The sequence below is a fragment of the Frieseomelitta varia genome, unplaced genomic scaffold (assembly GCF_011392965.1).
Source record: "Frieseomelitta varia isolate USP_RPSP 00005682 unplaced genomic scaffold, Fvar_1.2 scaffold_790, whole genome shotgun sequence".
Lineage (NCBI taxonomy): Eukaryota > Metazoa > Arthropoda > Insecta > Hymenoptera > Apidae > Frieseomelitta > Frieseomelitta varia.
This window is the reverse complement of record NW_025110579.1, coordinates 269,807-291,496: the sequence shown is the minus strand read 5'-3', so window position 1 is coordinate 291,496 and position 21,690 is coordinate 269,807. Positions and strand designations below refer to the sequence as shown.

Below are 21,690 nucleotides of genomic sequence, written 5' to 3'. Positions count from 1 at the left end.
ACATAATGTTATTAAAGAATAATAAAATATTTCTCATGTTTTATATATACATACAAATATATTCTAATTTCATTCAAAGTGACAGTAGCACCTACATATTTTCATTACGCTCTGTATATGAATTCAGTATCAATCTAATAATCAGAGAAAAAGGTTCTCAGTTATTAGATTCAATGTTTCACTGTGCGTGGAACTGAAGGTGCTGGGAACAGTCTCTCCCACAAACGCATTCTTTCAGGGAAGAATTCAGTCTTCATGGACGGATGAAGATTAAGCTCCAAGAAATTAGTTTGCTCAGGCACCAGCCTGGTCCATTTCACATTCCTGAGTTTATCATCGTCCTTGGGAATCGGTTCGCCATTTATTACGAAGTTCGACCATATGCTCGTTGAAATTTCCACCATAGGAATTTCCGGCGCATCGCTCTCGAAATACGGGAAGAAGTTCTTTATGAAGAAAAGATACTGCAAATCGTCGTGATGCGACACACCTGAAAAAGATATGAATAGTTTAAAGTGTAAGTCTACAGTGTGTGCTCTTAAACAAATATAGTCTTCAATATGTATTCTTCGAGTGAAAAGTTTTAATACTATGACGATCTCTTCGTTTGTTTGAGACTCTGAGTACACAATGACATAGTATTAAATCTAGATTGCCGATGTTGATGAATTTTTGGAAACACTTGAAATTCCAAAAATCTGCAAAATGTATAAAATACTCAATATCTGAAAAGTTAATAAAGTGCAACGCTTATTATAATATTTGGTGGATGAAACAAATTTCTATTTCAGTTACATTTTTCAGTTACGTTCGTGAAAATGTAAAACCGCACCGTAGTTTTTAAAGACAAAGAAGGGGTGAATCATTTTACCGTATGGTGTAGTGTCGTTCAGCATGTAAAAGCTTCTTCGTCCTTGGAACGTGAATTTATAAAAGTACACTGGATGTCTGCAATACGTGGCGAATAATCTGGCTGTTCGGTACATAGGGAATGTAATTATAGAATCAGCGTATACCTGAAAAAGGATTTCACGTTTTTGTAATATTCCCAATGAAGATGGAATTAGAGCGTAAAGAGAATGTGATATGTACTTCGGCGAGCTTTCTGTTGTTAGCCGAATTAATTGGCTCATCATCGAAATAGAATTTTCGCAATTCTCTACTAATGTAATTCGACTGTGGCGTATCACGTTCGTACATAAATATGATAGGAGCGAGAGTACTCCAATTACCATCCAACGTGCGATACAAAGAACAATTATCCAACAGTTGGTCTCTTTCGTAAACTGTATAATCCAATAAAATAATCGGGCAATTAATTTTTATAACGTAATATATTTTTATAACGTAAAATTTGGAAATATGAATTTTTTATAATTTAAATGTGTAAATAATTTAAAAATATAAATTTTGTGGCTCGAATACTTGCATGCAACTACACCGCCAAATTCATCTTCAGTAACGCCCATAATTAAAGGAACCTGTTGGAATTTTCTCTGCTTTATCAGTTTGTATGGCTGATCGGTTAAGAATCTTTCGACACCGGGGGCTTTCGGTTCTACAGCTGGTTTCCAGAGCAAAATAGGATTTCCAAGCCAATCCTTTCAAAAAGATATAATCAGAAATATAAATAACAGATGATTTTCGAAATTAATTGTACAGATTAAATAAAAATAAAAATAAAAGGTGTAAATATATAATTAAAAACATAATTAACCTGCCAAGAAAATGCAATTGATACTTATAATAGTGTAGCAAGACTTTAACGTGAATGATCTATATTATTATACTCAACGTACAAACAAGGAGCTCAATGTATTTGTGAAATTTTCTGCAGGTTTCGAACGGAAACAGCTTATCATAGAACTGGTTGGATCAGTGGGACAGTCCAACAATCGCGCCTGCTTTTGAGCAAGTTCCAGCTGTCCATGTTGCGATATACCGCTATAAACTTCCGGTTCAATAGGTGAAGAACTCATTGTGATTGCCCTGTGAAAGAGATTTCGAGACATTGGTGACACCATGTGCAACATTATGCTGAAACTTCCTGCGCTATAGCCACACAGAGTGACGGAGTTTGGATTGCCACCAAAGGCAGCGATGTTTCTTTGAACCCAGCGGAAGGCCAAGACTTGGTCCTTTAGGCCCATATTACCTGGCGCCAAGCTGTCACCAGTATTTAAGAAACCTAAAGTAAATTGAATTTATTTCTTAAAATTTGCGACGCAAGTGGATTGATTCTTTATATTCTGACTTGACAGATTTTTATTGTTACTCACAATAGTTATTTATAACGGTTGTAATCATTGTTATAATAATTATTACAACTAATGTATTGATAATACATGTAATGATTATTACTCCTTTGATTTATTTAAAGTTACCTAATGTCCCAAGACGGTAATTAATCGTAACTAAGACGATGTCTTTATCCAGTAGATACTGTGGTCCAAAATTTGCACTCTGTCCAGAGAAACCGTAAAAGCCGCCTGGATGTATGAAGATCATGACTGATCTCGATACGTTTTCATGTTTACGTGGTAACTAGAAATGAAATTAATTGATCGAAATGAACGGAAGTAAATTAATTAAAAAAGTAAATTGCTCAATTGTTTGATATTGCCACCTACTTTAGTAGTATAAACATTTAAACGCAGACAATCTTCTGATATCAGCTTGCCATCAGGATGAGGGCAACCGGGTCCTTCTTCGGTTGCATCGAAAACGTTTCGCCAATCATTTGCTGGCATTGGAGGCTGAAATAATTTAGAAATGTAATAAAACAATGATTTAAATAATTTAAAACGCAATAGGACAATAGAAACACAATGGAAGATTAGAAAATATAATTTTGTTGACTATGTAATCAGTAAAAAAAGTATTTTGCGGTTTATGATTAATCTCGTAGACCGTGTGGAAATTACAGCTAACTTCCAGATGATGCGTTGTGGAAATAAGATAATTTGTTAACAGTAATCAAGTTGTTAACAGTAATTCAGCACTTTATTCTCGCGAACTTGCTCGACGTTAAAATGGAAAAGTTAATTGAGATATTCTGCAAATAATGTTAATAGGAATACGTAGTTTTATTTTAAATTAAAATATGTATTTATAATGTTAGGATAATCCTTAATGGATTTATAACGACATAAAGTAACAAAGAAAATTCAAAATTTCTTACTTGAAAACGTTGTTCTCCAATAGGTGGTTCACCGTATCTTATACCACGGAACGAATAGATCTTTCTTCCAAGTCTAGAAGTGAAAATAGAACCGCGAATTTTCCCAATTGGTGCAGTGACCAACGGTTGCTCTTCGGTCGACTGTTGAGCAATAGCAAGGCCACTGATACAAAAGAAGATTATCAATGTGCTTTTCATTTTAAGCTGGAAGCTTTATCTTCTTTCTGTCGGAATTGTCTTGTCCTTAGAGAAAAAGACAGATTGATAAGAACGAGTTGATCCAGTTAACTGACATACACGGTACTCGTGCAAACACTAGAGATCTCAATGGCAAATGCGAACAATATATACGAGAGCTACGAGGAAAACGACTGGGGAAATCCAGTTACCTTTCTGCGGAGAATAATAATCTTTCGTAAACTCTTGCACAAAAACATTTTTATCTATCACTCGCAATGTTTATCAAGAATTTTTTGTATTTCTCTCCTTATTATAAATGCATTCTCTAACATTATTATTTTTTAATCGCACGTATTTCTATTATGATCTAATATCATTAACATGAAAGATTTGTGACAGGAGAATTTTTACATATATTTATTTAAAAATTACATTAACGCTGCAACTATTATGACTGCACTTGTAAAATTTAGAACTAAATTTAGAAATAATTCAATGACTTTCCTGTACGAATAATTTCAGTTAAATTATAGCATCACACATAATAAATAATTAAGAGCGTAACGCTATTAAGAAATGATAAAATATTTCTCATGTTTTATTAATTAAGAAAACTACGAATCCGATAACCTTTTAATTCGATAACCTCTGTACGGATCGTTTGTATTAAATGAACATAAGGAATAATTAGATAATAATTGTGACATAACGCTGTTTTAAGGAATAATGAAATATTATTTCTTATTTATTTATATACGCATATATTCTAATTTCGTTCAAAAAAAAAAAAAAAAAAAAAAAAAAAAAAAAACAATAGCAACATCTACATATTTTCATTGCGCTCGGTATATTAATGCTTTATTGAATCCAATATCGATTCAGTAACCAGAGAAACAGGCTCTCAATCGTAGATTCAATGTTTCGCTGTACTTGGAACTGAAGGTGCTGGGAATAGTGTTTCCCACAGGCGCATTCTTTCAGGGAAAAACTCGGTCTTCATGGACGGATGAAGATTGAGCTCCAAGAAGTTAGTTTGCTCAGGTATCAGATTACTCCATTTCACATTCCTGAGCTTGTCATCGTTTTTGGGAATCGGTTCGCCATTCATTACGAAGTTCGACCATATGCTCGTAGAAATTTCCACCATAGGGATTTCGGGCGCATCGCTCTCGAAATACGGGAAGAAAGTCTTCATGAAGAAAAGATACTGCAAATCGTCGTGATGCGTTACACCTGAAAAAGATATGTATGAGTAGTTTAAGATATAATCTTTACTGTACATTCTTAAACAAGTATAGTCCTTGATATGTGTTCTTCGAGTGAAAAATTTTAATACTATGACAATCTCTTCATTTGTCTAAAACTCATAGTGTTGAAGCTGGATTATTGATGTTTGTAAGTTTTTGGAAACACTTGAATATAAATTATATAACAGTATATAAAACATCCAGTTGTTTATAGATATTTGACAAGTTTTTACTTAAATTCACATTTTTAGTTACACTCTTTAATTACGAAAGTATAAAATTGCATATAACTGTAGTCTAATCTTTAATGTGCGTTTTCAAAGAAACGAGAAGTAAATCATTTTACCATATGGTTTATCGTTCAACATATTGAAGCTCCTTCGTCCTTGGAATGTAAATTTATAAAAGTACACCGGATGTGTAGAATACGTGGCGAATAATCTGGCTGCTCGGTACACGGGGAATATAGTTAAACAATCAGCGAAAAGCTGAAAAGGATTTCACAGTTCTTTCTTAATAATGAAAAAAAGATAGAATTAAAGGATAAAGGAACTGATATGTACTTCAGTGAGTTTTCTGTTGTTAGTCGAATTAATTGGCTGATCATCGAAATAGAATTTCCGCAATTCTCTGCTAACGTAATTTGACCGTGGCGTGTCACGTTCGTATCTACATACGATTGGAGCGAGAGTGTTCCAATTTTTATCCAATTCACGATATATGGTGTCGTTACCATTTTGTGCCGCTCTTTCGTAATCTATATAATTCAATAAAATAATTGGACTGTAAATTTTCATATTTTTATAATATATTTATAAGTCATAGATTGGTTCGAATACTTGCTCGCAACCATGCCACCAAGTTCATCTTCAGTAACTCCTATTATTAAAGGAACCTGATAGAATTTTCTCTGCTTTATCAAGTTGTACGGCTGATCGGTTAAGAATCTTTTGACACCGGGAACATCCGGTTCTACAGCTGGTGACCAAAGCAAAGTGGGATTTCCACGCCAATCCTTTCAAAAGAGTATAATTAAAAATGTAAATAATAGACAATTTTGAATAAATAAATTGTATAAATAAAACTATGAAATTAAATATACAATTAACCTGCCAAAAAATAGTCATAATAATGTAGCAAGACTGTAATGTGAATTATCTGTTATACTAAACGTACGAATAGAGAGTTAAATGTATTTGTGAAGTTTTCTGCAGGCTTCGAGCGGAAACAGCTTATCATAGAACTGGTTGGATCAGTGGGACAGTCCAACAACCGCGCCTGCTTTTGAACAAGTTCTCGCTGTCCATGTTGCGATATGCCGCTATAAACTTCCGGTTTAATAGCTGAAGAACTCATTGCGATTGCTCTGTGAAAGAGATTTCGAGACATTGGTGACACCATGTGCAACATTGTGCTGTAACTTCCTGCGCTATAACCACACAGAGTGACGGAGTTTGGATTGCCACCAAAGGCAGCGATGTTTCTTTGAACCCAGCGGAAGGCCAAGACTTGGTCCTTTAGGCCCATGTTACCTGGCGCCAAGCTGTCACCAGTATTTAAGAAACCTAAAGTAAATTGAATTTATTTCTTAAAATTTGCGACGCAAGTGGATTGATTCTTTATATTCTGACTTGACAGATTTTTATTGTTACTCACAATAGTTATTTATAACGGTTGTAATCATTGTTATAATAATTATTACAACTAATGTATTGATAATACATGTAATGATTATTACTCCTTTGATTTATTTAAAGTTACCTAATGTCCCAAGACGGTAATTAATCGTAACTAAGACGATGTCTTTATCCAGTAGATACTGTGGTCCAAAATTTGCACTCTGTCCAGAGAAACCGTAAAAGCCGCCTGGATGTATGAAGATCATGACTGGTCTCGATACGTTTTCATGTTTGCATGGTAACTAGAAATGAAATTAATTGATCGAAATGAACGAAAGTAAATTAAAAAAGTAAATTGCTCAATTGTTTGATATTGCTACCTACTTTAGTAGTATAAACATTTAAACGCAGACAATCTTCTGACATTATCTTGCCACCGGGATGAGGGCAACTGGGTCCTTCTTCAGTTGCATCGAAAATGTTTCGCCAATCATTTGCTGGTATTGGAGGCTGGAATGAAAATGTAATAAAAATGTAATAAAGTTTAAAACATAATAATTTAAATAATTTAAAACACAATAAGATGGTAGAAACATAACTCAGAAACACGATGAAACAGTAAAAAATATAATTTTGTTGACTCCATAATCAGCAAAGAAAATATATAATTTGTGCAATTTATGATTAATTTCTTAGAATGTGTGAATATTATATCTTTACTTTCAGATAACGTATCGTGAAAATGAGATAATTTGTTAACAGTACCTAACTTGTTAATAGTAATTCTCTATTCTCGCGAATTTACTCGACGCTAAAATGGAAAAGTTAGTTGAGATATTCTGCAAGTAATATTAATGGGAATACTTAGTTTTACTTTTCCTATTCCAAATTTCACGTATAGTTTCTGTAGAAAAATTGAAGTATGTATTTATAATAAGGATAATCCTTAATGGATTTATAACGACATAAAGTAACAAAGAAAATACAAAATTTCCTACCTGAAAACGTTGTTGTCCAATAGGTGGTTCACCATATCTTATACCACGGAACGAATAGATCTTTCTACTAAGTCTAGAAGTGAAAATAGAACCGCGAATTTTCCCAATTGGTGCAGTGACCAACGGTTGCTCTTCGGCCGATTGTTGAGTAAAAGCAAGGCCATTGATACAAAAGAAAATTATCAGAATGCCTTTCATTGTAAGCTAGAAAGCTTTAGTTTCTCTTTGTCGGAATTGGTTTGTTCTTAAGAAAAAAGGTAAGTTGATAAGAACGAGTTGATCCAGTTAACCAATATACGGTGCTTATACGAACACTGGAGAACTCGAGAGCAAAAGCGAACAATTTATACGAGAGCCATGAGGAAAGTTAGTGGGGAAACCCAAGTACCTTGCTGCGAAGAATAATAATCTTTTATATACTCTTAAAGAAGAACATTTCTATTTGTCATTAGAATTATTTAGAATTACATATTTTTGATTATTTTCCAAACTTTATTAACATAATCGTAATAGTCCTTGATATGTGAATTTATAAAAATGTACTGGAGGTTTAGAGTTCCGAACTATTAATTCCTACTCCTACGTAATTGTAGAAATATAACTATACTGTCTGCATAAAGCTGCAAGTTTATTATTTATAATTTATTGATAATATTAATTGATTGCTGATTAACATTAGTAATACCACAGTAATTCATTGCCAGATCTCTAAAAAAGAAAAAATTATTAGAATTATTAGAAAGCTTGAACCATCTATTCTATCTGCAATATTGTACGAAATCTATCTGTTCATTAAATCATAAGAAAAAAATAGTTCTCCTTTTAGATACAAACTTTAATAAACTAAACTATGGTAAACTATGCACATAGTAATTTAAATATAAAAATTAATCTATTCGTTCTTGAAATAATTGTTACATTATGCATTAAAAATGTAAATTATCCAATATAGCTAAATGATTATTCGCCAAAACAATATCATTATATCGAGCAAATATTCAGGTCCACGGTTAAAAGGTTTGGTTCTGAGCCAAAAAGGTGTAAACGCCCTAAAGGAAAAAACACCAATACAGGTGACGTTTTCATTTTTTGAAGGTAATTACAACGTTTAAACAATGAGACATTTCATAAATCACAATACATTCTATATCTCGATCCATTAATCACGCTATGACGCAGTAAAAAGCGAGACGTACTTTTTTAGTATAGACGTTCAAACGCAAGCAGTCTTTGGAAATCGGTTCGTTCGGAACCACCTAGATTTGGACATGAAGGATCTTTGCTTTTGCGTTAAAAACTCATCTTTCCAATCTGCCGCTGAAACAGCAACCTGAATCGTGAGAAGATTATAAGAATTATTCCCACCGGTGTCCCATAAATACTCGCGTAAAAGGAAACACGCGGAGAGTCGCCTTTGTTTGCACGGTTGAAGGCTGACGATAAGTTTGACAAATGTCCACGAGGTAGGATCTTTCCAGGATTAATAAAAATTACGCGGTGGATGAGGAAAAAAAGAAGAAAAAAAAACTCATCTGAAAACGTCGTTCTCCTGTGGGTGGCTCGGCGTATTTCACACCGAAAGGAAGGTATAAATCTTCTTGATGTTAAAACGGAGCCGCGGATCCTGCCGATCAGCGCTATCGCTTCCGGTTCTGGAGTGCAATGTATAACGTTACCGATGATGATGATACAAAACAAAAATGGTAGCTTCATTTTGTCATCCGTCCAGTGATTCGTCTTTCTCACGAATGGTCGAATGGAATATTCTCTGCACGAACGAGGAAAGTTAAAAATTGAAATTGCTCGAGAGATTGCTCGCGTAGTTGATGCTTGATGAGCACTGAAAAGTCAATGAACAGGAAAGAATGTTATATGCTTTAGTCGAAGGGGGAAACCGGGAGGAAATTATCTCAATACATGACTGAATTGCGATAATTGTAATTTTCTGGTGGACAGAATACATGTCAAATTTTAATCGAAATATTGTAATATAAGTCATTTAAGGAAAAATATGTCATGTATATTTTTAATACTTTAAAGTGCAGTAGGATGAGATCCAAAAATGTAACACATTTTTGGATCTCATCCTACACATGATCTTACATTATATTACATTATACAATATTACGACATATTAAATTCATATATTGAATATTATAATTAATTGTAATTAATATTTTAAATCTGATATAATATTATAATATTATACAATACACGTAATGTTAGTCATAATAATATTATATTATTATATGTATTCTGTACTAAATGATTGCTATAACGAACAAGCTTCAAGCAAGATGTAACTAAGTAAAAAGTAAGTGTAAGTAAAATGTGTTTGATAATATTTATCTACAATATAAGCAAGGACATTAGAAATTGCAAAAACATACATATATTTATTAGTAAAATAATGATATTTACTCGTTCTTAATAGATACAAGATTGCAATATCGCAGAATTGTATAATCATCGTGTAAACGATTATGTAGAGGAAACGTAAAAATTGTAACGTCTGTATTCGTATCATAATTTTGGGTTAAAACAATGTCTATTTTTTTCGTACCTTAAATCTAACATTTCAAATAATACAGGAAAAATGTGATACTATTTAAATCGATGTATCCAGACCAAGTTATTATGTGATTAATAATACAGAAAAGCTATTTTACTGTTTTCTTTTTATTTCTCCGGTTTTATCGTACATACTTATAATTTTCATATTATGTAGATTTCATATTTTTACTTTCTATTCTCATATTTTTACTTTCTTTCCTCTTCAGGTTCGTCAGCTACTTCAGTTACATCTGTTCCTTCGGTTACCTCAGTTTCTTCAGTTACTTCAGCAGTTACATCTGTTCCTTCGGTTACCTCAGTTTCTTCAGTTACTTCAGCAGTTACATCTGTCCCTTCGGTTACCTCAGTTTCTTCGGTTACTTCAGTTAATTCAGTTTCAGTTTTATCAACTGTTTCGCCCGTTTCCTTTTCTTCCACTTCTTCCTTTTTATCTTCTGCTTCTGTCGGACCACGATGTTCAGGTCTTTCCAATTTCTTTTTTCTACGAGGCTTCTTTTTCAATAATTTCTCAGCTCGTTTCCGTTCGATTTTCTGCCTCTTCGCCAAGTCTGGATAGATACAAGGATCATAGGTTGCTTCATAAATAATCGGATCAATCGGTCGCTTTTTAGCAGGAGGCTTCTCCTTTTTCGGTTCCGGACAATTGCCCATTTTATACGGCTTCATTTTTGGCAGAACTCTGCCATAAATCTATAACAAAATGAATCTGCAAATGAATTTGTAACTAAGTAGAAAAATTTACTAAAATTTACTAAAATTTAACATAAGATCATAAACATTCTAATTTCTTAAAATTTCATAAAATTATAGAATCCAGAGGAGGACGATTAAAATTACCACTATTATCAATACAAAAATAAATATAATTATCAATACAGTTTTAGTCTAGTATAGTAACTTCAAATTACATTAAATTTTACTATAAGAAACACAAAATGTTAGACAATTTCCTTTTACAACGACAATATTATCAAATTCTATTCCTTAGCGGGTTAATTAAATCATCTTACGGGCATTTCGAATATCGGTCTTCCATATTTATCTTTCTTACGCGGCGGTTTCCTTTCGATGAGGCTTCGAGGGCTCTTTGGTTTCGCTAAAGATTCGATTCTTTCAGTAGCCGTGGCCTCCAATGCACCTTTTTTTATGGTAAAAGGGTCAGTTTTAAAAGTTTTATATTTACGCTCGCGCGGCTTAGCTAGTTCGACCGTACGTGGAGATGCTGAAATAACGACAGTCTATAATCAGTCATAGAAACTTTGGACATTTTATAAATCTTAATTAATTTATCAGTTAAAATTACATCAGTGTATATTATAATAATACGAGAAATCAAAAATACGATTTTTTACTGTAAATTAAACAATTGTAATTTTATCTTTGGCAAACCTTTGGTTTTCAATACTGCTTTCTTGATGGGGATTGGAATATTTATGCACGGATACGGTGCAACTCTCCAAGCATATTTCTCAAGTTTTCTTCTCTTGGCTTCCCGTTCTTTCTCTTCAGTTTCATACACCTCTTCTTCCGCCTCGATAATTTTCCTACTTCGTTTCTTCCCTCTTCTCTTCTCCTCTTTCCTTCTCTTATACTCTGCAAAAGCCTTCTTGCCCCTTTTCTCTTCTTCCTCGATTATCGTTTTCTTGAAAGTTTTCGCCTGCTCGTCTTCCCTGTCTTTTATCATCCTGTATGATGGCATAGCCAGGAAACTTATCCAAGGTGTAATCTAGCGATTCAAGAGAGAAAATTCACAAAGATAACACAAAATTAAGTCAGAATAATTCATCAGAAGTGAAGTCTAAGTAAAATTAATACAAATTCATTTCAAAAAATATCACAGTTAAAAATAATTCAGTCCTGTGTTACAAGAGAAATTGCGAGATTTTGAATAATATTTCATCATTGATTTTTTAAAACACAATATTCTCTCTATCAATATATTTTTTTAACAAATTACTCTGTTCTAAATTCCCCTTTTCACTTCTTCTAAAAAATTTATCTTGAATCGTCTCAACTTTTAAAATATACATATAATATATAATATATACATATAATATATACATATAATATATACATATAATATATACATATAATATATAATATATATAATATGCAATATTACACTATAATACAATATACTATGTACGTAAACTTACTTGATATAAACGCGCAGTTTTCTTTACGCCATATGTAAAGAGCTCCTCTAGTTCTTCCTTGGTTAATTGTCCAGAATGATCGAGCAGTTTCTTCGCTAAAGCCAATTTGCTCAATCTCTCTTCATCCAATACTCGCTCCTGTAATCTAGATGGTTTGTATTCTTCTTTAATAAAGACACGAGGCATACTCAGCTCGATGATTCTTCGAGTTGGCTGGTACTTCAATGCTGCTGGAGAAACCTGATAATAAATTCGACCAAAATCGACCAGTCTTATCTTTGGTAGAGCTAGTAAAATCGTTCTTTTAGATGGAATTGCTCTTAATGCCATTTTCGAGATAGTAAGATCTAATCTGCAATGAATGCTTTCATCGGGTCTCTCCTTTGGTTTCGCCAACATTTTGATCCTTTTCTTTAATTGAGACAATGGCCTCGATGGTCGAACCTGAGGAACAAATAAAACTTAAATTTGTTTCTTCTGTTAAATTATTGTAGGAGTTTTTCAGAAAAGAGAACGATAAATTCCACTAATCAAAATTTCACAACTTCATTATTCAGGTACACTGTTTAGCGTTTAATTTTCAAAAAAACAAAAATTTATCTCCGTGAGTTCGTTTATTGTTAAAAACGACATGAATAATAAATTTGTAGACAAATTTCAAAAAATAGCGTTTATAATATTATCACTTTTATTTACTTTCCAATTTTGGACTTGAACGTGGCTCTTTTTTTATTATATAAAATCTCACAAATGCATAAATTTATTTATTACTAACTATAGGCTCAGGTTCCGGATACTTTTTTGGTAGTGCGTTGATTTTCGCCCAGGCATTGAAACGCGTCCAATCAGCCGGCGTCGCTAGCCATCCTTTCAATTTACGCCTAACTCTTCTAAAAATCGTCAACGTTGGAAAGATTCGAATTTTTATTTACTCAACAAAAAAAATTACGCTTACTTTGCCTTCAGTTTCGGTCTCTCTACTTTTCTTAATCTGCCGGCTGCCGCTCGAGGAGGTTTCGTTGGTTCCTTCATTTCCTTCATATTTTGATCTCTCCTCCCGACCTTATCTTTTGCAGGTTTTTTCATCTTGGGAGCCATTTTTAAAACGTTTTATTTTCTAATCTAAACGAACAATTAAATTAGAATTCAATTTAAAAATTTAAGATGAAATGAACAAGTTGGGTTTCTTCAAACAAATAATATAGGTATAAAATGAACTTCTTGTTTAAAAATAAAATTCATCTTCTTTAATTTTTAATTCTTTAAATTATAAAATATAATTACTTCTTCGAGTAATAAAATAAACTTCTTTATCGCTCTCACTAATTTAATACTCATGATCTAGGTTAAATATTTCCCAATTTATTAATGGATAAGATGAATATTAAAAACGTTAGAGGTGACATTTTTCGTTTCACGTTATTGTTTTACATTAAATTCTTCATTTTTAATATCGTGATTTCATTTTGTGCGATTTTACTTAGTCTTCGTGTTATGCGAATGGAGTTTGTCAAATTTTAAAAGGAAGCAACCCTTCGTTTGTTTTTTACCGATACGAAATGTTCGTTTAATTAAATAGAAGTTAATGAATAAAATTGGAAGTTTGGAAGTTCTTAAAGTAAGTATCAAAAGTTCTGTGTGGATGTTATTTATTTTGTATTACACCATTGTAACGAAGTTTATGGTATTATTTTCTTTTCTGATGCGGAGCTTTCGCGTTGTATTTCTTCATCGTTTGAAAGTAATTCTCGAAATCGTCGAAAGGTTCAGTACGAATCACACGGCTTTTCGGTTTCGCAAGTTCATGCAGTCGTCTCGAGCATCCTTTATTCCTTGCTGCGGTGATACGAGCATAAGTGTCCAGCAGGAACTTCTTCTTCTTCGATTCTTGCGCGTCCTTTGACTGCTCGCTGCTATTTATTAACTTGTGATGGCCTTGTTTCACTAAGAACAATCGCGTAATTGTATCGAACATTTACGTTTCTACATTTTCTACGTGAATATTACAATATTGTTAATATTTCCAAAACAACTAACTTCTTCGCTAAAAGAAAAATTCTAACTTAAAGAGCTCCTCAAACTGATGAAATAAAAAAGTGTTCGACAATAAGTGACACTTGAAATGCTTCCTTTAAACTACCTGTACTCGTAGGTGAGTTTCTCGTGCTAAAATTGGATATATTTGACACGTTCGTAGCTGGTTTTCGCCTAGGTTGAGCTAATCTGTTCAGTGAATCCGTAATTTGGTACGACAATGCTCCACGTTTTACCTAAAATATTTAAATAAATTAGAAGATTTATATTCTTCGTATATACTTCTATAATACATTCACAGTACTTACATTGAAGGCGTTATAGTTATTGGTTTTATCGGTCTTTTTTCTGGGTTTCGCTAGTTTTTCAAGTCTTGGTACATTATCTTGATGAACATCCGTGTTCATATCGTTCATTTGATTGTAAAATTGTTACCTGATTCGAGACTTGGAGAGAGATGTAATGTGAATTGTGAAAGCAACAGAGAATTTTGAAAATTTTGTCTTAGGGTTAAAATATTGACAGTGAAGCGATCGTAAAATAAGGATACTTGCAAACTTCAATTCTTTCTCGGTAATATATCCAACAAACAGTAATCGTGAACAAAATTTCAAGTCTCCCGACAAAATTTTTTGTCCAGTGAAACCAATCCTCTAAATTTTCGTTCTAAGATGAACAAATCGCAGTAAATATAATGTTTTCCTATCTTCCTAGTTTTCTGATACCTGCTAACGCTATTTTCTACATAGACACGAAAAAACGTCAAAATCAGTTATCAAAACTCATCGTAACAAACGAAACACTTATTGGTGCGCTCCTAGAAGAGTAAAAAGCACAGTTGTTGCGGGAAATATCGACAGTTCGTTGATACAAAATAAAAAATTGAAGAAAGTAAAATAAGAAGTCATTCTTAATTTAGCAATAGCTCATAAATAAACAACAAATAAGATATTACATCTGTTTCTAGGAGCATCGTAAGAAAAAACGAAAAAGCGTAAAAAAATTAAGACGTATCGACATCTTAGCGCAACCTAAATCTGTGAAGCATAAATCGGCATATAAAAATCATTTTTCTAATGTAAATATGTTCCTTTAATTTTAATCTAGTAGAGTGTTAATTGAATTATTCGGTATCTTAAGGTGAGCAAACCTACTCGGAAAATTCCTAAAACATCTATTTCGTCGAGTCAAAGGAACACTTTTAAGATAAAGAGATTAAAAGAAGCACGCGAATTGTCAATGAATACATTAAAGGATTGGGCACCCATAATGTTACCTAAGAAGTTAGGCGTTCGATTATCTGCTTTAGGTATTTATCTGTATTTCTAATAATTTTATTTTTTAATTATTTTATTATCAAACTAACTAATGTAAGATTACTTTCTCGTTTGTTTATAATAGTCAGAAAGAAACTGAAGGAATTAACAAATGCTAAAGGTGTGTAAGAACGGTTGATCGAAGACGAAAAGATTTCAAAGCAGCATATCAATAAAAAATATAAGATCTATATTTAAATAAAAAAGAATAATGAACCTAACTGAAATATTATAAACCAGCTTTATTCAATATAAAAGTATTAATGGACGGCATAAGGTACACGTACGATATTATACGCAATTAAATATGTCATTTTATATGTATTGAGAAAAAGGACGGATTATATTATAGTCTTTAGTCGAGAACTACGCATTACATTACCACATTCACTCGTTTAACAATATATCAGTATATAAAATACAAAAAATATAATTAATTTCTGAACACATCTCGTACATCTCGAAAATTTAAAACCTAGGAAATATACCTAAATATATTTTGTAAACTCTCTATCGAATGTACATATATTCATTTGTTGAGAAAAAATTTAGAATACTTTTTATCTACTAAATATGTAAGCAAATATAATCATAGCTACCGTGGCTATTATTGAATGCTCTATAGCTGATGCGCCAGCATTGCAATCTACAATTCTTCTAGCTCTCATGAAATCTGGCCCTAAATACGCACTAAATTCTCTTTTTTCTGGTGGTATTACTACCAACTGCTGTGTAGCATCTTGGAAAATCAAATCGCTATAAGGCGGTTGACTGTAAAACATGCTAAAACTAAATTCGTCCTGTTCCTTCCTTCCATAAAATTGTTGGGCATAAATAAATAAATTTATATAAGCGTTTATTTGTGTCTCGTTATATCCGTAATATCCACCACGTGTAACTACTGCATTTGATGCCACCTTTCCTAAATTGCAATGTATGTAATCGGTTGTTGGACGACGAGTGCCGTCTGGACAAAGTAATTCAAAATCTTTTGTAAAAGTATTACGTGCCCATGTTTCTCGCCGTTTTCCATCGGTATTTTCTGCGACCGTTGTGTGTTTTACAAAAGCTACGTCTCCACCCCCCTCGACTAAACATCTAAAGGCACCAGTATATCCATAGTAATCTTCAGACGCATCTCTACGACAATAACGGAAGCTGGTACCGTGGCACAGGTCGCACATATTGTCATATGGTACTCCTGCAATACGTAATAAATTCAGATGTAGAATCTGTGATAAATGTTAGTATAAAAATTATAAGTACCTGTATTGTATTCGGTACTAAGCGCGCCCGGAACGCAAGATTTACTGAAATATTCTGCAGCAGCGTGAACTGAATCACAGCCATAACCCCTGATCCATGTATTCGAAATAAGATATGCCAGCGGATACACCCAACCTGCGGCTGTATTGATCCCTGTATGACAAGTATACTTATTTTTAAGATAAGTCAGATCTGTGTTATCGTCTTCCTCTTTCGCAACTGCGACCACGTAATATTCTGGTGTAGGTAAATTATAAACTTCAGATATAAATGGAATCAAATCGAAGCGTAAACCAGCAGTATATACGTCACTTGTATCTAATACTGCTACATCGGCGATTCTAGAAAAAAGAATTAATTTTATCTTAAGACAAATTCTTCTATTTTTTATTAAGTTTATTTGCAAACTTTTTTTATACATACCCACTTCGTATAGCCTGCATGCAATGAATTTGACTGTGGCCTTTATGGCAATTTAATTCTGGCTTCAATAGCTGCGCCTTTAATGCTATCTAATATAAGAACAAACATTGATAATTAAATTTAATATAAAATTATATTTATTTTTTTAAATCTTTACCTTCATTTTTACACATTTTTCCATTTCTGGATCAGATGTAATACATAAGGTCATTTTACTAACTGGACATCGACGCATTTCCAGTATTAGATCAAGAGATCTGCCCAAATAACCAGTATATATTTGATCTTTCTCAGGTAATTGAGCGAAGTCTCGTGCTGCGTCCTGAAATTATATAATCTGAAATGAGATTATTAAATAAAAAAGAGAATAATATTATTGAAAAGAAATATGTATTATTATTTACAGAAAAAATTAAATTATGATGCATTCCATATTTAGGTGCAGACTCAAATAAATTGAAAGTTTCTATTGGTTGTATATTCGTTGATTCTGTGTTATCCCATAATTCATTTCCATCATGGCTTCTTTCATTCCCGTTACGATGTTCAAAGTTATCTGTGCTATATTCGTTTGGATTAACATATTCCGTTCTGTTAAACCTATTATTACTATTAAAACCTGGTCGGTTTTCAAAACGATTGTCATAAAATTCGGTTGAATTTCTCGCATTATGTTTGCCTAATATTCTAACTGCTTTTTCCAAAAACCGCTGATATAATCGACGTGTCTCAAATTTTGTAGCAGACGAGGTGACTATAGCGCGTGATGGAACACTGCCCCAATTACAAAATTTATATTCATCAATCGGTTTACGAGTACCATCACGACAAAGCAACTCAAATTGCTCTTTCTTCACAGAATCTTAAAAAAATTAACGTTATTTATTAACATTATAATAGTATTGCCACAAATTAAATACATACTGAAATCAAATGTTGTTGATGTCATTTCATCCACTGTTGTGTGTACTAAGAAAGCAATTTCTCCTGCTTCTACTAAACATCGAAATGCTCCTTCATATCCTGCATAAGGATCTGCAGTTGTACATCTTTCTCCAGATATTTTTCCAATACACAATTTGCATAATTGATCAGAATTATCACCTAAAATTTAAAATTGTTATAAAAAAATTGAAAATATATGTGGAATTACTATTAATCATACCTAATGGATTATATTTATCTATCAATGAATTTACGGCACAACTGGGTCCAAAGTAATTGATAGCAGATTTAACATGATTGTTACAATCAACAACTTCTAATCCACCTTCTTTCATAAACTATATTAAATAGGAAGAAACACATGTTTAATTAACAAGCACCATTATATAGAAATATAGCAAAACAAATCATATTTACTGTATAGATTGGTATAACCCAACCAGCAAGCATTCCAAGGCCAGCGAAACAAGCCTTTTTACCCCTTAAATCGTGTAAATTTTGAACATCTGGCAAGGATCCTTTTTTAATTACTGCTACTGCATACTGATAATTCACACCACTTTCGTATATTTCCTGCATAAATGGGATTAAACTGTGATAACGTCCTGCTACAAAAATTTCACCAGCATCTAAAGTGGTTATTTGTGCTTTCTCCTGATCCAGCAAAGTCATGCATTCTTCTTTATTAGATGCTTGTATGCATTGCAAAGAGATATAAGTATATTCAAAAAACGCTATTTCGCGATCGACTGCTCTTGAAAATGCATTACACTTATGTTGTTCAGCATCAGATATTGTACACCATATAACAGTATTGGTGAGATTTTGTCCTGAAAAAACAAAGTCAAGCATTTTATTGATATTAACGATAATTGTAAATACTAAGTAAATATTTAACATCTTTTATTTTCAATTATAAGTAACAATTAATAGTTAAACAACAACAAATATTAAACGAAATAAATAAGATGACTAAATTATTCAAAAACAAAAGTATTTATTATACCATATATAAAGTGGCAGGACAAACTGCAGAATATTATAATTAAATTTATGCAGTTTTTTGGTAGCATTTTAATGCTTTTTTCGTCTAAGCGTTAATTGCTACGAAAGACAACACCCATTACTTTATACTCTAAAACTTACTATACTACGTGTATTATTCATTCACATCACTATAGCAAACTATAGCAATGTCATTCATATACAATTATTGAGTTATAAATTACTGACAATATATTCAATATTCAGCATTTTCATTCATTTCTCACGTATTTATTTTATATTTAAAATTGATAACTATATAACTGATAATTAATATAACTAACAAATTAAAGAAATTGATACCACTACATATTTAGAAAATACATTTATAAAATCTATGTTAGCTTTTGTAAAATTGTAATAAGCAATTTTGACAATAAAATAGTCAGTTAAGAAAACATAGATAATATTTTATCTTTCAAAAATGTGATTTGAATTATCTTCTCATTTCAATTACCTAAAATTGTGAACATTACTGGACTGACTATCATAGTATTACATAGTGTAAGGCAAACAATGCAGAAGTCAGTATGGTACAATTTATTCTTTTAGGTAATATGGTTAATTGTTGGTGTTATAAAATAAATACTTTCCGTATGCTCAACTGAGCAACGTTGAATATTAATGATGTTTGAATTAAATCTTTGCGTATACTGTAATTGTGGGTATGATCACTTAGAAAATATATACATTTGGTGTAAGAAACGTACGCTTCTCGGTCCAGTGACTGATGAATCTTTGGCCAACGAAGATAAATGGTTTTGAATGAAGATTGATTAATGCGTTCGTTCAAATGATCTATAAAAAAAGTATGTGAGAACAATAAAATCTTGCAACTCGTGATTGCCTAATTTTCGTGTGATATCGAAGATACCTCATATTTAACAAATCGATGTAGAATCGTAATTTTCAACTATACGAGCTGCAATGCGATTTGTACCAATCTCAATCATGATCTACTACTATAAATAAGAAAAAGGACAAGGGTTATCAGCGCTTTGTAAATTTTCTTGAAATAAGAAAATGTTGCTATACCAATAAATCTTTGTAAGACTATTCGATGATTAATTTATGTACTTGTAAACTTAAGATACTTTACTTAGTACTTGTTACAAGGCATGGAAGTTGTTTGGAAAAATATCAAATTTAAATATATATTTGCTTGCATTTTAATCACATTTATTATTTCATGTCTGATAAGTATTGCTCCTATAAGTATTGGTAAGTCTTTTATATTCTCAATGCTTTAGCAAGGTGATTATTAAATAATACCTTTTGATTTTACAATTTTAGATGAATGTAAATGTGAAATTGCTACACAATCAAGTCAATACAATAACAATAAATTGCAGAATAATGATAATAAAGTTTATAAAAAATCATTACATCATTTAGCTATACTTGTGCCATTTCGAGATCGTTTTGAAGAGCTATTAATATTTGCTCCTCATATGAAAAAATTTTTGGATAAACAAAATATAGATTATCATATATTTGTACTTAATCAGGTATCTTTTTATCAATTTAATCACCAATAAATTAAAACATGTTATTCAAATGTAATAATAATAATAATAATAATAATAATACTGTATCTTCCAGGTTGATAGATTTAGATTTAATCGAGCCTCTCTTATAAATGTAGGCTTTCTTGAAATTGACAAAGAGTTTGATTATATAGCTATACATGATGTAGATTTATTGCCTATAAATGATGAATTATTGTATTCTTTCCCCAATAAGGGTCCATATCATATATCTTCTCCAGAATTACATCCTAGATATCATTATCCAACTTTTGTTGGTGGAATATTACTTATTAAAAGGTTTTTAATAGTTATTATTGTATAAAATACTAAAAAATTTAAGTGAATTGATAATAAAAATATTTCTGCAGAGAACATTTTATGCAAGTAAATGGAATGTCTAATAAATATTGGGGATGGGGTCTTGAAGATGATGAGTTCTATGTTCGATTAAAAGAAGCTGGATTAACTGTTATGAGACCACAAAATGTATCTACTGGAACGCATAATACATTCAAGTAAGTGTGTTCTGCAAAAGATTTATTTATATTAGATATTAATAAATGTAATTGATTATGTCACTTTATTATAGACATATACATGACAGAAATCATAGGAAACGAGATATGATAAAATGTTATAATCAACGGGAAGTTACTAGAAAACGAGACCGTCAAACTGGCTTAAATAATGTTTCTTATAAAATATTAGGTACAGTTATAATGACAATTGGGGATACTCCATTAACAGTCCTTAATATTTCTTTAATGTGTGATAAAATGATTACACCTTGGTGCGAATGTGATAAAATTGTTGGATCCAAAGATGGAAAATCAAAGGAGAAAAAGAAAGTTAATAATAACAAGTCTGCCACTGGATTGTAATTATTCTAACAAAAGTTACATTAAAAGAAAAAAAGAACACACACAAATACACGTGTAGTTAAATGTATTTATTATCATTATACTTTATATTATTGAAATGAGCCAAATGATTATTTAGTTAATTCAAAGGCAATATCATCGATCACTCACTCCTGATCTTATTTTACACTCATGATAGATCACAAGTATTGATATGGCGTTGCCTTTAAATTAACGTAAAAAAATTATAGTATAATTTCTCACAACTTATATTTATATTTTTAATATACTGCTTAGATATTAACAATGTTATACAAT

General features: G+C 31.8%; 7 protein-coding genes across 9 annotated transcripts; 2 read left to right on the top strand and 5 right to left on the bottom strand.

Annotated features, from left to right (window-relative positions):
• Positions 1–38: 38 nt before the first annotated feature.
• Positions 39–7,652, bottom strand: LOC122535973 (esterase E4-like). Of its 3 annotated transcripts, none has more exons than XM_043667940.1 (8): positions 7,226–7,535; positions 2,631–2,756; positions 2,385–2,544; positions 1,800–2,188; positions 1,430–1,601; positions 1,093–1,286; positions 872–1,016; positions 39–490 (listed from the first exon to the last, which is right to left on the bottom strand). In XM_043667940.1, the coding sequence occupies exons 1-8, from the start codon at positions 7,421–7,423 to the stop codon at positions 171–173; spliced, it is 1,704 nt and encodes a 567-aa protein (XP_043523875.1). In that variant the 5' UTR covers positions 7,424–7,535; the 3' UTR covers positions 39–170. The 3 variants fall into 3 exon arrangements, with proteins under 3 accessions (XP_043523875.1, XP_043523874.1, XP_043523876.1); XM_043667939.1 differs by lacking the exon at positions 7,226–7,535 and adding an exon at positions 3,182–3,531; XM_043667941.1 differs by lacking the exons at positions 39–490; positions 872–1,016; positions 1,093–1,286; ... (2 more) ...; positions 2,385–2,544; positions 2,631–2,756 and adding exons at positions 4,153–4,594; positions 4,955–5,096; positions 5,172–5,365; ... (2 more) ...; positions 6,370–6,529; positions 6,612–6,737 and having other exon boundaries at positions 7,226–7,652.
• A 786-nt stretch (positions 7,653–8,438) lies between these two features.
• On the bottom strand, positions 8,439–8,938 carry LOC122535975. Its single transcript, XM_043667943.1, has 2 exons — positions 8,758–8,938; positions 8,439–8,695 (listed from the first exon to the last, which is right to left on the bottom strand). The coding sequence occupies exons 1-2, from the start codon at positions 8,936–8,938 to the stop codon at positions 8,439–8,441; spliced, it is 438 nt and encodes a 145-aa protein (XP_043523878.1).
• Positions 8,939–9,956: 1,018 nt separating this feature from the next.
• On the bottom strand, positions 9,957–13,073 carry LOC122535972 (eukaryotic translation initiation factor 5B-like). Its single transcript, XM_043667938.1, has 6 exons — positions 12,911–13,073; positions 12,731–12,845; positions 11,956–12,399; positions 11,189–11,525; positions 10,810–11,021; positions 9,957–10,489 (listed from the first exon to the last, which is right to left on the bottom strand). Exons 1-6 carry the CDS (start codon positions 13,051–13,053, stop codon positions 9,986–9,988), a joined length of 1,755 nt encoding a protein of 584 aa, XP_043523873.1. The 5' UTR covers positions 13,054–13,073; the 3' UTR covers positions 9,957–9,985.
• A 219-nt stretch (positions 13,074–13,292) lies between these two features.
• On the bottom strand, positions 13,293–15,499 carry LOC122535974. The gene is made up of 3 exons (XM_043667942.1): positions 14,298–15,499; positions 14,096–14,225; positions 13,293–13,899 (listed from the first exon to the last, which is right to left on the bottom strand). The coding sequence occupies exons 1-3, from the start codon at positions 14,403–14,405 to the stop codon at positions 13,643–13,645; spliced, it is 495 nt and encodes a 164-aa protein (XP_043523877.1). The 5' UTR covers positions 14,406–15,499; the 3' UTR covers positions 13,293–13,642.
• On the top strand, positions 14,616–15,434 carry LOC122535981. The gene is made up of 5 exons (XM_043667953.1): positions 14,616–14,674; positions 14,739–14,880; positions 14,957–15,067; positions 15,130–15,298; positions 15,391–15,434. Exons 1-5 carry the CDS (start codon positions 14,661–14,663, stop codon positions 15,432–15,434), a joined length of 480 nt encoding a protein of 159 aa, XP_043523888.1. The 5' UTR covers positions 14,616–14,660.
• Positions 15,500–15,527: 28 nt separating the features above from the next.
• Positions 15,528–19,139, bottom strand: LOC122535971 (melanotransferrin). Its single transcript, XM_043667937.1, has 9 exons — positions 18,946–19,139; positions 18,357–18,769; positions 18,160–18,277; positions 17,919–18,098; positions 17,399–17,856; positions 17,152–17,316; positions 16,995–17,083; positions 16,572–16,912; positions 15,528–16,506 (listed from the first exon to the last, which is right to left on the bottom strand). The coding sequence occupies exons 1-9, from the start codon at positions 19,010–19,012 to the stop codon at positions 15,866–15,868; spliced, it is 2,472 nt and encodes an 823-aa protein (XP_043523872.1). The 5' UTR covers positions 19,013–19,139; the 3' UTR covers positions 15,528–15,865.
• A 276-nt stretch (positions 19,140–19,415) lies between these two features.
• On the top strand, positions 19,416–21,608 carry LOC122535963 (beta-1,4-galactosyltransferase 7). Its single transcript, XM_043667918.1, has 5 exons — positions 19,416–20,204; positions 20,277–20,491; positions 20,586–20,809; positions 20,881–21,027; positions 21,102–21,608. The coding sequence occupies exons 1-5, from the start codon at positions 20,102–20,104 to the stop codon at positions 21,391–21,393; spliced, it is 981 nt and encodes a 326-aa protein (XP_043523853.1). The 5' UTR covers positions 19,416–20,101; the 3' UTR covers positions 21,394–21,608.
• Positions 21,609–21,690: the final 82 nt, after the last annotated feature.